The sequence below is a fragment of the Hyperolius riggenbachi genome, chromosome 5, assembly GCF_040937935.1.
Source record: "Hyperolius riggenbachi isolate aHypRig1 chromosome 5, aHypRig1.pri, whole genome shotgun sequence".
Classification (NCBI taxonomy): Eukaryota; Metazoa; Chordata; class Amphibia; order Anura; family Hyperoliidae; genus Hyperolius; species Hyperolius riggenbachi.
In genome coordinates this window covers 433,292,883-433,308,105 of record NC_090650.1, presented here as the reverse complement: position 1 = coordinate 433,308,105, position 15,223 = coordinate 433,292,883, and the positions used below count along the sequence as shown (strand labels likewise).

The 15,223-nt window shown below is 43.4% G+C and overlaps 1 protein-coding gene across 2 annotated transcripts in view; it reads right to left on the bottom strand.

The window, feature by feature from the left end:
- Positions 1–200: 200 nt before the first annotated feature.
- Positions 201–15,223, bottom strand: part of DENND3 (DENN domain containing 3) — a 142,188-nt gene continuing 127,165 nt past the window's right edge. For both annotated transcript variants that reach the window (XM_068238086.1, XM_068238085.1), the window contains exons 21-24: positions 15,046–15,176; positions 6,780–6,895; positions 6,558–6,695; positions 201–4,680 (exon numbers count right to left, since the gene is read on the bottom strand). In XM_068238086.1, the coding sequence (XP_068094187.1) occupies positions 4,480–4,680; positions 6,558–6,695; positions 6,780–6,895; positions 15,046–15,176 (586 nt within the window). In that variant the 3' untranslated portion in view covers positions 201–4,479. The remainder of the gene's footprint in view (positions 4,681–6,557; positions 6,696–6,779; positions 6,896–15,045; positions 15,177–15,223) is intronic.

Genomic DNA, 15,223 nt, shown 5'->3' with positions numbered 1-15,223 from the left:
GTGGTTTACAAACGGAGGTTGTGACCTTATCCCACCCTTCAAACACTTCTAGCTACAGTCACACTCTCCCCTCACGTCCCATGATGCAATGCAGGTGCTTCTTGACCTGTAGCAGAGCCAAAATCTCAAGGTTATTATTATAAGTTATGCAATCTCCTTATTTCACAGGAAGCATTGTGTAATAACGTGACATAACCAGGTATGACTCAAACAGGTTTATTCACCATAAAATGACTCTTTACAAGAACATAATCCTTTATATATTTATATATGACACGTGCAGAAACTAAAAACAGCAGCCTCCGATAAATCATCACACACGTGTGACACTTTCTCAGCTGCAATTGCTGTTCAACGGAGTCATTTCAGAGGAAAATATACATTTCTAGAAATACTAGAAAAATATAGCAGCATGCATGAAGATGTAACACCATAGAATTCCAGACTATAAACTCGAAAAGTCTCTGACTATAGAGCCTGTTGTGCTCCAGCGCCACCTGGTGGTAGAAAACGGTGAAACAGACAAGATTTCCACACTGCACTTGCAGCGCTTAGGAATTAATTATCCTAAGGTCTTATAAACTTTTTTTTTTTTTTATTACACTTTCAATCAAACATTGTTTGAAATTTATAATACATTAAGAAAAAAAAAGGAATTGTAGAGGCATATAGTAGAATGCAGTAAAAATTCAGGATATCCACTTTGAAAGGACATCCGAGGTGAAAATACACTGATAAAAAACAATTGTACCTATCCTCTGTTTCCTAAAAATGTCTTTTTTTTAATTATTTTTTTAGCTATCCCACAGTTTTATTTTATATATAAATCTAGTTTTTTAAGTTTTTACTGTTTCATTGTCTCTGTTCAATGGCACCTTAATTGAAGTATGTCAGAGCTCAAATCTATGAATGTTTGACCCTTTTTATCTCTTTCCTGCTCTCAGAAGCATTTACTGACAGGAAAGTGTTTTATGGCTGTAATTACTTATCAGTGAGGCTTATGCTGTAGTCTTACCCTGTCTGACTCGGGCAGAAACTCACTTGCATACCTGATGTTTAACTTTTTCAGGCAGATAAAGAAAAAAAAGGAACACAGCCGTTATTTGTGTGCTAGGCACTGTACATACCCACTTCTATCGCATGTCACCTCGGTTGTCCTTTAACCTTTCCGGGACCGGCCACCTACCCCCCCTTAAGGACCAGGCATTTTGCGCGGGAAGGGGGTGCGCGCGTTTGGGGGGGTCAGGCGGCCGGATCCAGTGTGTGGCTGGCTAGAGTGGTGTCCCCCATGGTGGCCTGTGCCTCCCCCTTCTGCCCGCAGCCTTCACTTACCTTCCAGGCTCCAGCGATGAGCCGCACGGGACCCTCTTCTCCGGCCGGCATCTCCGTTCTGTCTGACGAGCAGTTCCGGGTCGCGGCTTGATGACGTCATCAAGCCGGGACCCGGCGCTAACGTCAGATGAAGTGGAGATGCCGGCTAGAGCGGAGGGGGGCGCCGATCGTCGCTGGAACGGCAGGGAGGTGAGTGGATCCTCTTCTTTCCCCCCCTGCCGCCGAAGCTGTCAAACAGATCACTACGATCCGACGGCGATCGTAGTGATCGTGTGATCAGCAGCCATACGCGATGGCTGCTGATCACTCGGGGGGAGATGTCGGCTGTCATATGACAGCTTAATCTCCCCCTCCGGGTGCGCACGATCGCGTCGGGAGCGGAAATTGCTACGTCGCATCAGGCTAGAACAGCCACAAGTGCGGCGTAGGATCTCATTCACATGGTCCCGAAAAGGTTAAGCGAATATCCTGATTTCAGAATCAGAAACCCCTCCCTAGAACTATATATTGCTGTATATTGGTATGTAGACTGGCCCTCAAACTGGGGCTTAGCCTAGGCTGTTTATTATGCAGAATTATCCCCATTCCCCCGAGAATTCTGAGAGACCAGAAAGCTTTTCCACTGACTGGAATTCTCAGAAACAAACATTCTGCAGAGATCACCTGCCAGCAGTAAAGAGGTCGCCCCCTGTGATAATTTTCAGAAATTAAACCAGGGAGAGGATTTTTTTTTTAAAGTAATTTCAATCATTATGTTATTTCACTACAGTTCCTTTTAAATAAACTTTGCTTGAAAGTTATTATGCCTTTAAAGTTTTGTTAAAAACATTGCAGCTTTTTCACTATTAGAATGTAAGATACCAGCTGCACCAATTCATAGATACTTGTGGCTGATCCCCTCAGTAACATTTCCAAGTCAGGCAAAGACCACCCCACCCTACCAGAGAATGATGCCAGTGATGGTCTACTGATGATTGGGGAGGCGTGGTTTCTAGCAGGGCAATCACACTCCCCCATGTGACTAAAAAGGGAGGGTTTTCGACTTACTGGGTGAGAGAAGGTAAATGTAGGTCCACTCTCTTAGAAACTCTTTTGTAGAAGGTCTCCCAAATTATGACCGATGCTCCCATGTGTAATGAACGCTATAAGATTGTTACACACAGGCCCTTATTCAATCCACTTTTTCTCATAAGTTTTCTCCTAGGACAGGGCTAGGGAACCTATGGCTCGGGAACCAGATGTGGCTATTTTGATGGCTACATCTGGGTCACAGTTAGGGGTTGATTCACTATCTACACAACTCAAGCAGCACAGCTTAGTGTGGCAGCGCAAGTAAAATTTTCAAAGTAATGCACGCTACTGCTGTAACATGCACTACTAACTAACACTACCCCAAAACGAACAGCTGCTCCAATTGTCCCACTCTGGACCCTGTCAGATCCAGTGACTTTGTAGGATGAGATCCCCGCACTCTGATTGGCCCAATAGGCTACCTGTCACTCAACAGGCAGCCTATTGGGTCAAAGTGTGGGGATCTCGTCCTACAAAGTGAATCAACCCCCAAGTCAGCTAGCTAATTGTACAAGCGGTTAGTTGGTATTTCTCCTGTCTGGCTCTCGGGGAAATTGCTGATGTTGCTGAAACCCAAGAGAAGCTGAAGACGTGTCTGACAATTCCACTGCACGGTGGATAAACTGTATACACATTACCATGGCAACAGGGACGAGAGCCCTACTGTCCCAGTTTGAAACATATTGTATGGCTCTCATGGAATTACATTTTAAAATATGTGGCGTTTATGGCTCTCTAAGACAAATAGGTCCCTGACCGCTGCCCTAGGTGATATTTTTACACCATATTAGTAAAATGCCAGAATAGTTTTGATAGCACATTTTCAACTACTTTTCGGTACTTTCTCAATTGCAGAAACATGAAAAGTTATTTTAAACAAAAGATAAAAAATGATTCCATAGGGGAAAACTTTGGAGAAAAAGTGAATTATATACGGGCCTCAGAAATGTATCAAAGAAAGCATCAATCAAGTCTATATACTGATCCCCAGTATATGGGGCAATGCGATACACTGCCAATTTCCTCTCCTTTTCCAGCGTGTCACAACAATGGTCAACTCCACTGAAATACTGACGCCAGAAACAGACAATCCGCAGTTCCACAAGCGCAGTCAGCCATGGCCGTCTCTAAATATCTGCCATGACAGGTTTCCTTTAACTCTCAACTACTTTAGTGTTATTACATTTATATTACATTTCCTGCAGTACTTACAGCCCCGCCTTCACAATATATCTATTGATTATACACTGGCTGGGCTAATTATTGCACTGCTAATAAAAAAATAAATTATCTTTTTCCATCTTTCAGCTGCTACACTTAAGCTACCTTCACACTTGAAAACTTCTGTTATCCATAATGACTGTTAGCGATCATTTGGATATAATTGCTGTACAGAGAGTCTGCTTGGGCCTCAATTCAGGGTTAGGGATTATTTGAGTGGTGGTGTTGGGGGGTTGTTTCGTTTTAGGCATTAGGGGCTTCATTTTAGGCACTTTGTGGGGAGGTTAGGGTTAGGGGGGGGGGGGGGGGGCTGAGGGAAGTTTCTTGTTAGATAATTAGAGGTGGGTTAGGTGTTGGTTGGTGGTTCTTGTTAGGCACTTGAAAGTGTTCTTTATGAATTTAAAGTGATATTAAAGTGATATCTAAAAGTTGCGGGCATAAAACCGTGTTTATTTCATATGCCTAACTTTTGTGCGCATCAGTCTACGAAGGTCTTTAAACTGCCAGGTTCCCCAAGCTTTGGCAGATGGAGTGATAGACGGTCCCGTCCCTCCGGGTCCTATGAACCCACTGATGGATACCATTGCTGGGCAGAGTAAGGCTCCTGAGATTCTGACGAGGCCTTCCGAGCTCTTTGTGGAGTCGCACAGAACGGAATCCTCATTGTTCCTCCTCATTCCAAGACTCTGCATATTTTGTTGATTCTCCAAACTAACCAACTTCAGTTCATGGAAATTCTGGAAGAATGACCCTCTCTAGTGACTGATGCTGGTCTCCAGCCATTGGCTATCCTCCTCTGGAAGAGAGAACACATGGCCATAGAACGGACGCCAACACAGCGATGAGTCTGTGGGCTCACTCCACCTTCCAAATGGCCACCTTCCCATCCTCCTCTCCCGAGCCACTCAGGATGTATCTGTCCTCGGCAGAACAGATGGAGTTGACTATGTCCGTGTGGGCCACCAGTTCCTTCTCCACGCTCCTCTTCTCTGCGTCAATGACGTAGATCTTTCCTTTTGGTTTACCCTGAGAGATACCCTGGCTGCCAACCCACACCTACGGGAGGAAACAAACGGATCTCATCACATATCGAAAAATAAGGGTTAAAACGAGCCTGTTAGTGGCGTTTAATGGAGAACTTATCAAAGATGGAGGCTGATGACTAAGCCTAGTCGAAAAGTCACAACTCAAATATAAAATATCTTGAAAAATTATATTTGATTAATCTTCAAATCATTAATTAAAATATAGCTAATAAATATGTATCCAATGCAACAATATTAACCCTTTCAGGACCCAATGTCTCTGGCCCCTTAATGGACCACTGTCGCATGAAATTGTAACATTTAAAATACATGTAAACGCGTACAAATAAGTATGTTTCTTCCAGAGTAAAATGAGCCATAAAATACTTTTCTCTATTGCCGTCACTTACAGTAGTTCGTAGATATATAACGGAACTGACAAGTTTTTGACTAGTCCATCTTGTCATGGGGAAGTCATGTTCCCCCAGGGAGATTCTGCAACTGCACACAATATCACATGCTCCCAAGTACCGCAATGTATGCCGGGGGGAGGCCTTGAGGAGCAGCCCCTGTAGGCAAGTAATGCCAATCATCCAAACCCCCACCGCTCAATGGCACACTCCACCCCAACCCACGTCCCCGCGATGGCACACTCCACCCTAAGCCCCGCCCCTCAATGGCACACTATGTTACCAACCTCCCTTATTTTATATATTTTCATGTACAGGTGCTCAGGTCATTTTATATAGCCGTGACAATGTACCAATAGTACAAGAGCAGTGAAATCATGTGCCCTTGCAATGCATAGGTATAACACTAACTGATTTGGAAACAGACAAGGCACCCAATGGAAATAGGCCCTGAAGGTGGAGGCTCCCAAAAGCTCAGAGGAGCTCGTGCTGGTTCACTTAAAGCCACACAGCACTTTTTTGTGGAGGTTATTGACCTGAAGAAGCGGTTAAAGCCTGCGAAACATGTTGTCATACCCTATTCTTGTGCAATTGAATTGCTATAAAGTCGCATTGGCCATTGTTCTTCAGGAGACGTAAGCTAACCCATACCTCACCTTTTTAAACAGATTTTAATTGTTTTATATACTTTTAGATGCCTCCATCCTCAGCTTTTTACCGTTCACATATCTGTCAGGAGGTAGTTGTTTTAGCTTAGTTCCCTTTGGGGGACTTCATCAAAACCAGGAACGCAACCAGTGAGTATCCTCACGGGTGCGGGAATTCCTCTGCTTGGTGGTCGCATTTTCCTTGCAACCGGAAAAGTGTGAGTAATCCTTGTTACTCAAACCATTGCTCAATACTGCGGCATAATGCACAATTGGCTTCTGTGTTTTTCCATTTTGTGTTTTTTTTTGGCCCGTGGATTCTCCAGGTCCATCCTTCTCCAATATCTCACAGAAGATACTCAGCATTCTTGGATACAATTAAGGACAGATATTTAAAGTGAACCAGAGACGAAGCACCCTCATGTATTTTACCATATATATCAGTGGGAACATTAGAGAAAACACCTACCATGCTCTCCGTTTCATCCTCACTGCTAAAAGTGTCTTATAAGCTGTGATAAGAATCCCAGACTGAGCATTCAGTCTGGCATTGCTGGGAATGATTATAGCTGAGTCATTATAGCAGAGCCACAAGGGGGCAGGCTTGGGCTTGAAAAGACACCAGAGAAGACAGACTCAGCTATAATCATTCCGTAGCAAAGCTAGACTGAGTGCTCAGTCGGGCATTCTTATCAGAGGTGATAACAGTCAGATTAAACAGAGAACAATGAAACAAATAGCAGATTAGGTGTTTACTGTCATGTTTCCACTGATTTATAAGGTAAAATACATGAGGTGCTTCGTCTCTGGTTCTCTTTAAGGACAGCATTATTCCTGGAGCAGAGCCTCACCTGTTGCTTGACCTTCAGCATACACGTGATCTGCATACAGTCTTGGAGGACGACCTTTTGTGGGTCTTTGGAGAGATCTCTCAAGTCGAACACGCACACCTCGCTGCTGTCTTTAACCACCGCCCACAGCTGCCACCTCTGAAACACACCAGAGAAGACAAGACCACCATCAGAGACATCCAACCAATCAGCACCAAAGCTCATCACCACTTGCTTACGTACCTCGGAGAAGACCAGGATGGAACTAAACGAGGACTTCCCACGTAGAGACACCGGAATCTCCACCTTCTTACAATGCTGCCCACTTTTGTTGCTGACTATGATGAAATCCTTCGTACCTTTGGCAGACAAAAGACATGGATAATTTTTAAAACGGAAAAAGGAGAAAGGTTTGGTTGTTGGCCAGCGCAACCAGTTTCCAAAATGTAATGGTTCAGTTCAGTTTACAGAGTAAAAACTAAATTCTGGTTGGTTGCTACAGGTGCAGCAGCATGGGGAATGGAAAAGAGGAGGCGTGTAGACACAGTAGGAGGAGGAGTGGAGAAGGGGACACAGGAGGAGGCGTGAAGAAGGAGAGGGGGACACAGCAGGAGGGAGAGTGAAGAGGGGCAGAGCAGCAGCAGTGGTGAAGGAGAGGGTAACAGAGCAAGAGGAGGAGTGGAGAAGGAGAGGGGGACACAGCAAGCGGAGGAGGGGAGAAGGAGAGGGGAACACAGCAAGAGGAGGAGTGGAGAAGGAGAGGGGGACACAGCAAGAGGAGGAGTGGAGAAGGAGAGGGGGCACAGCAGGAGGAGGAGTGGAGAACAAGAGGGGGACACAGCAGGAGGAGGAGTGAAGGAGAGGGGGACACAGCAGGAGGAGGAGTGAAGAACGAGAGGGGGACACAGCAGGAGGAGGAGTGGAGAAGGAGAGGGGGACACAGTAGGAGGAAGAGAGGGGGACACAGCAGGAGGAAAGGGGGACACAGCAGGAGGAGGAGTGAAGAAGGAGAGGGGGACACAGCAGGAGGAGGAGTGGAGAAGGTTCAATTCATTTATTTTTTCAATTTATTACTTTTCAATGTATTTATTTTATATAATTGGGAAGTATGTGCTGTAAGGTAAATGCCCAGAAATTTTAATGAAGTGGAGGACCAGGAGAATGAACTATTGGATTTCAGTGTATTCAGTACTGTCTCTGAAATATTATATGGGAGCATTATAGTTTTTTTTCATTAAGTTTGTAAAATGAAACTTTTGAGAATTCTTGTAATTCTTTTACAACATGTTTAAGAGAAGTGGTTGGGTTTTGTAAGTGGAGCAATATATCATCTGCAAACATTTCTAATTTTTCTTCAGAGCTATCACATTTGATACCAACTATATGAGAGTTGTTTCTGATTTTTTGTGCCATTGGCTCTAGTGTTAAAATGAATATGAGTGGGGATAGAGGGCATCCTTGGCGGGTTCCGTTAGTTATGTTAAAAGGAGATGATAATGAACCTGAAGCAGATACGATAGCTGATGGATGGGAGTATAATGCAAGAATGGCTCTGTGTATAGGCCCCACACAACCAAATTTGGTTAAAACACTAGACATATAACCCCAATGAACCCTGTCGAACGCCTTCTCAGCATCCAAAGAGATAAGCAGAGAAGGCGTCCGACAGGCCTCCACTCTATGCATGAGAGACAAGACCTTGCGAGTATTGTCACTGGTCGTTCTGCCTTTAACAAAGCCAGCTTGGTTGGAGTGTATCAGTTGTGGAATAAGAGGCGTAAGACGATTGGCAATTACTTTGCCATATATTTTAAGGTCAGTGTTTAAAAGAGAAATCGGTCTATAATTGTTTGGTTCAGTTTGATCTTTCCCCTCTTTTGGGATAGTGGTTAATATAGAGACTAGTGATTCTTTGGGGAATGTACCTGTCATAATGACCTCATTAAACAGGTTTGTGAGAGGAGGGATCAAGATATGGGAATATTTTTTATAATAATTATTGATAAATCCGTCAATGCCGGGAGCCTTATCATTTTTTAGAGATTTAATGGCTGCTTCAACTTCTTCTTTTTGAAAAGGGTTATTGAGTTGTTTCTGTTCAATCTCTGATAAATGGGGAAGGGCAACACTATCTAAGTACCTATCTATGTCTTGTTGGGAGGGTTGTATAGTATTGGGGTCTTGATTCAAGTTATATAGTTTCTCATAGTACTTTGCAAAAGCATTTGCAATATCATTCGGGTGGTGTGAAATTAAATCAGTAGTTGGATGTTTTAATTTGAGAATTCTTTGTTTGATCCTGCGACCTTTAATTTTGAGAGCCATAGACTTTCCTGCTTTATTTCTATCTGTGTATGATCTTATTTTGAAGTCTGTTTGCCAACTCTCATATTGATGTTCCAATACGTTTTTGAGCTCTTGCCGTAGTGATTCTAGCTGTGGGATTAGATTAGAGTTTTTATTATTGTATATTGAGTGTTCCAGATTTTTGATTTGTTTTAGTAATTCCTCAGTTTGTATTTTTTGTTTCTTTTTAAGTATAGCTCCATATTTTATAAAAATCCCTCGCATGAAGGCCTTGTGGGCATTCCATAAAGTGGTATTGCTCACTTCTTTATTGTCATTGGTAACAAAGAATTATTCAAGGTCATTTTTAATGTAGGGGGAAGTGTGTTCAGAGTTCAAGATAAAATTGTTCATTCTCCAAGTTCTCATACCTGTGGAGGGGTTGTTAAGAGTAATTTCTACTGTCATTGGAGCATGATCAGACCATACTCTTGTTCCTATATTAATTGTAGAGATTAGAGGGAGGGAGAATTTATCTACTAATATGTAATCAATTCTAGTGAAAGATTGGTGTACTGGTGAATAAAAAGTATAATTTCTTTCACCCGGATGGAAACATCTCCAAGAGTCGTATAGTTCTGAGTTTATTAGATTATTCTGTATGCTAGCTGGGGTAGTTTTCCTCATTGCAGAGCAATCTAAGGATGGGTCAGCAACTGCGTTAAAGAGGAACTGTAACATGAAAAGATCCCCTGGGGGGTACTCACCTCGGGTGGGGGAAGCCTCCGGATCCTAATGAGGCTTCCCACGCCGTCCTCCATCCGTCAGGGGTCTCGCTGCAGCCCTCCGTGGAGTCCGGGCAGCGGTGACGTCAATATTTACCTTCCTGGCTCCTGCGCAGGCGCTCTGACGGCTGTCGGCTCCGAACTATACGGAAATACCCGATCGCCGTCGGGTCCGCTCTACTGCGCAGGCGCAAGTTTCCTGCGCCTGCGCAGTAGAGCGGACCCGAATGAGATCGGGTATTTCCGTGTACTTCGGAATGGAAAGCCGCCACAGCGTCCCCGCTGGAGCCAGCAAAGGTAAATATTGAAATGACAGTCGGCACAGTCGCCAGCTGTTCGGAGGGCTGCGGCGAGACCCCCGTGGGACAGAGGACGGCGTGGGAAGCCTCATTAGGATCCGGAGGCTTCCCCCACCCGAGGTGAGTACCCCCCAGGGGATCTTTTGAATGTTACAGAGTCTCTTTAAGGTCTCCAGCAATTAGAAGGTGGCCCTGAGAAATATTAGAATTTTTTTTCAAATATTTGTTTAAAAATACAATTTGGTGCTTGACGGGAGCATATAAGTTTGCTATTGTGTATACCTGGGAATCTATCTTGCCCGTGATTGCCACAAATCTTCCATTGTCACTATTGTGAACTGAGATAATTTCAAAACTAAGGTTATCTTTTACTGCAATACATACACCCCATTTTTTCTTAGTATCCAGAGTTGAGTGATGAATAGTTGAGAATGAATGTATTTTAAATTTAGTCGCTCCTTCTTTGTTAAGGTGTGTTTCTTGTAAGCAGATTATGTCTGCTTTTTCATCTTTTATTAATTTGTGTAGCAGGTAGCGTTTCCTATGTGAATTGACTCCCCTTACATTGAGTGTTAGCAATTTCAAGCTATTGAATATTATAGCATAGTTTTGGGTACCAGTAATCTTTAAACCTAAAGATGCACATTTTGATACATAAAATAATGAGTATATTTGGATAGCAAATCTTAAGACAAAATTGGAAGCACTGGGAAAATTTGAGTTTTCATGGCTGGGAAGATCTGCAGCATTTAAAATGTTTATACCCCCCCCCCCCCCCCCCCCAACTATTATACCTCTTTTGAAATTTACCCATTAAAGTACCAAAAGTGTTCTTTCTCTCACTCCAAAAGATGACCAATAAATTTATTTTAGCCAATAAAAAACCCAGATTCTCTAACAATATATTAACAATGCACTCGTCTGAATTGGGTTTAGGAGTACCTGATCTGGAACTATATTGTAAGGCCACTGTACTGGATCAGACGAGATCAATTTGGACAAACAAATTATCTAAACCCTGGATGGAAACTGAACAAAATCATCTCACAACCCGCTCATACAAAACCCAACTAGAGTCCCATTTGATATGGCAAACTAAACATAATATAAGTAACCCCACAATAACAAACTCTTTAAAAATATGGAAAGAACTGGTTAAAACTTGCTCTACGGATCCCTTGTCTAAACAATTGCCAATACCATTGATTAGTTTAACCACAACAATCAGCAACCTATCACTTAGCAATTGGGAGTTGAAAGGCCTTGACTCTTTGGAAAAGCTATACAATGGTACCCAATTTAAATCCTTTGAAGCATTAGTAAATGAGTTCCATATACCCAGATCAAATATATTCAAATATCATCAAATCATACACTTCCTTAAAAGACATTCTCCTAATCCAATGTCTTTCCCTCCACAAATCTCAAAATTACTACAATCCCACAATGCTCTCCAGAAAGGGACATCTATCCTTTATAGAACACTCCTCTCAAATAGAACAGAAATACCCAAATGGCAACTGAAAAAGTGGCAATCAATCCTACAAATGGATCTCTCACAAGATGATTGGGAACTAGCTGTTAAATATCTCAAATCTTCTTCACATTGCACCTCACATCATGAAAACCTACTGAAGATGTTCTGGCTCTGGTATTTAACACCTGACAAAATTGCACAATTTGATCACCAGACCCCCCCTCTTTGTTGGAGGAATTGTGGTCAAGTTGGTTCAATTGAACACATTTTCTGGCACTGTCCACTGATTAGACCCCTTTGGGAATCAATAGAACTTTTACTAAAGAAACTACCTATGAGTTTATTATATATTCCACCTCATATGGGTTTACTCCATATCAAACTTTGTGACCTACCTCCGAAGGAAAGATTTCTGATCAGCCATGTTATAATAGCCATCAGGATGTCAATTACTGATAATTGGAAATCACAGAATGTACTGAACATTGAAGAAATTCTCAAAATTGTTGAATTCCAGCTAATTGCTGAAAAATCCTGGGCTTTGAGATATGGTTCACTAGAAAAGTTCCTTTGGAGGTCTGATCGGTGGCCATTATTGTTTCCAAATTCCAAACTATCTGAACATTGAAAGTATCACAACCAAGACATACAAAATGACTACAAGGAAACATACAAATATCCCTTCATTGAGTCCCTACTGTCCTCTCTTATATAAGATGCACTATTTATAACAACGTACAATAAGTACATACCAGTTATACTCAACTACAAAGCCCCTGTTGGGCAATGCCAATTTCCTACCCCACCTTTTTCCCTGTTATCCCTGTTCTTAAATGTAATTAGTATTTATCAGACTTATATGTTTATAGATTTGGGTTCTTTCAAGAATCCCCTAAGTTATCTATACATAATAAACATGCCAAGAAGTAAACTACTGAATAGCTCTACATATATAGCTTTATAGTTTTGTTTTCTCAGTGAGTTAGTTCTATACATTAGTATTGTATTTTGGATGCGAATGCTGGGTACTTAGCAGGGCGTCCCCCAGTATCCCAGCAGGTCCTGCTCCACACTCAACATAACAATTGAACCAACTAACTCTGAACCTTATGTTAAAATACAACAGCTATTGGGTATTTACTTAACAAATATGTACAATTGCAACTGATTATATCAATATTCATGAGAAGATGTAATATTTCTATAATATTTCTGTTATTATTCTTGTAGACCTATTGTTACATAGACCTGTCTAAATCTGTCATAAATGTAATAATTTATGATATATGCTGATGATGCCTTATGTTGGCAATGTTATTTTTTGTTGAAAAATCCAATAAAAATTACCTTGACTATTAATGTATTTATTAACCACTTCAGTACCAGCATCCTCTGCCCCCTTAAGGACCAGAGGGTGCTGGTACAGTAAACCGTCGCTTCCCGACGAATCGCCGCAAAAAAACGCCGCTCCCGCCGGTCACGACGCTCTGTCCCCGCCGCAGGCTGCTCTCTCTGCCATCGCTATGACGGCAAAGCACTGTGCGCCGGGCAGGAGCCGTTTTTATTGGCTCCTGACCCTGTCACTTCATGTAAGCCAATGGGAACGGCTTACATGAATGACAGGGCCAGAAGCCAATGAAAACGGCTCCTGCCCGGCTCACAGTGCTCTGCCGTCATAAAGGTAGCAGGGAAGCTGATTGCGGCGGAGACAGAGCGGCGGGACGGGCGGGGGCGCACGGTGAATGGGATGTAGAGTTTACGTCCGGTCAGAACCGCAGCACCCCCTGCCCCCGTAGATTTATACTGCGGCGGTCCGCAGGTAGTTAATGACCTAGTAGATGCAGTAGAAAGCAATGTTGCTATTTTTTCAGATGATACAAAATTGTGCAGAATCATCAACTCTCAGGAAGATAGTGTCATATTGCAACAGGATCTGGATAGGATGGCTATATGGGCACATAAATGGCAGATGAAATTCAATGTTGAAAAATGTAAAGTCATGCATTTTGGTCGTACCAATGGTCTAGCACCATACAAAATAAATGGGATACAGTTGGGGACATCAAACTTGGAGAAGGACTTAGGAGTACTCATCGACAACAAGTTAAATAATCGTACTCAATGCCAAACCGCTGCAGCTAAAGCTAACAAAATTTTGGGATGCATTAAAAGGGAAATAAAAACTCGAGATGCTAGCATAATATTGCCCCTTTTTAACTCTCTAGTAAGGCCACATCTGGAATATGGAATTCAGTTCTGGGCACCACATTACAGGAAAGATATTGCAGTCTTAGAGCAGGTGCAGAGACGAGTAATTGATACGTGGGATGGAAGGTCTCGCTTACCAAGAAAGGTTAGATAAACTGGGTTTATTTAGTCTAGAGAAAATACGCCTTACATGGGATCTAACTATACATATAAATACATCAGAGGGCAATATAAAAGCTTGGCGGATGAGCTTTTCCTCCCTAGGCCTTCTCAAAGGACTAGAGGACATGATCTGCGCATGGAGGAAAAACGTTTTAGCCATTTATTTAGGAAAGGATTTTTTGAATTGCCACAGGAAGTAGCTATGGAAAATTCTATACCTGAATTTAAAGGGGGCTTAGATTCTTTTCTTGCGTTGAAAGACATCCATGTCTACAATTACTAGGTAATGCCCAGTGATGTTGATCCAGGGATTTTATCTGATTGCCATCTGGAGTCGGGAAGGAATTTTTTACCTTTTGGGGCTAATTGGACCATGCCTTGTAAAGCTGGCCATACACTGGCCCAATTTACAGCCGTTTCGACAGCAGATTCGATCACTGGGATCGAATCTGCTGCCAATCGTTCGCGCTACACGCCGAATTTCGATCCATTTCGTCCGATCCCGTCGATCGCGCCGTGCGGAAAATAACCGTCAATCGCCCGCGGGTAAAGAGCGCATCGCTAGCGGCGTTCGAGTGCCCGACGACCGACGACCGACGCAATAGAGCCGCATACATTACCTGCTCCGCCGGCGCGACTGCCCCCGCTCGTCTCCGCTCTTCTTCTCCGCTCTGGTCTCCGGCATGCCTTCACTTATTCCTGCCCGGCAGGAAGTTTAAACAGTAGAGGGCGCTCTACTGTTTAAACTTCCTGCCGGGCAGGAAGAAGTGAAGCATGCTGGAGCCGGAGACCAGAGCGGAGACGGAGAAGAAGAGCGGAGAGAGACCCGGGAGTCACGCCGGCGGAGCAGGTAATGTATGCGGGCGGGGGGGAGCGGCGGCAGCACCACCACCACCACAACAGATTGTGAACGGTTTCAGGCTGAAATCGGTTCACAATCTGTTTGCAGTAAAGGTAGCCATACGATCCCTCTCTGATCAGATTCGATCAGATAGGGATCTGTCTGTTGGTCGAATCTGATGGCAAATCGACCAGTGTATGGCCACCTTAAGGGTTTTTTGCCTTCCTCTGGATCAACAGAGATATGTGAGGGAGCAGGCTGGTGTTGTACTTTGCTCTCTGGTTGAACTCGATGGAAGTATGTCTTTTTTCAACCCAAACTATGTAAGGTAAGGGGGCACACAACAGGAGGAGGAATAAAGAATGGAAGGGGGCACAAAGAAGGGAGGGGGGGGGGGGGAGTAAAATGCATTGATTGCAGAAGTAGACAGTATCAGAGGAGGGGTACTCACAGTACAGCAGCTGGTCACTGTGCATCTTCATAGAGGTGACCTTATACTTCAGCTGGAACCTATTTGTAACCTTCAGTGTCACCACATCCCAGGCAAAGACTTTCCCGTCAGCACTGCAGGAGTACGCCAGTCTGCGGCGGAGACACAAGACGGGGACATGTCAGAGATTATGGAGGTC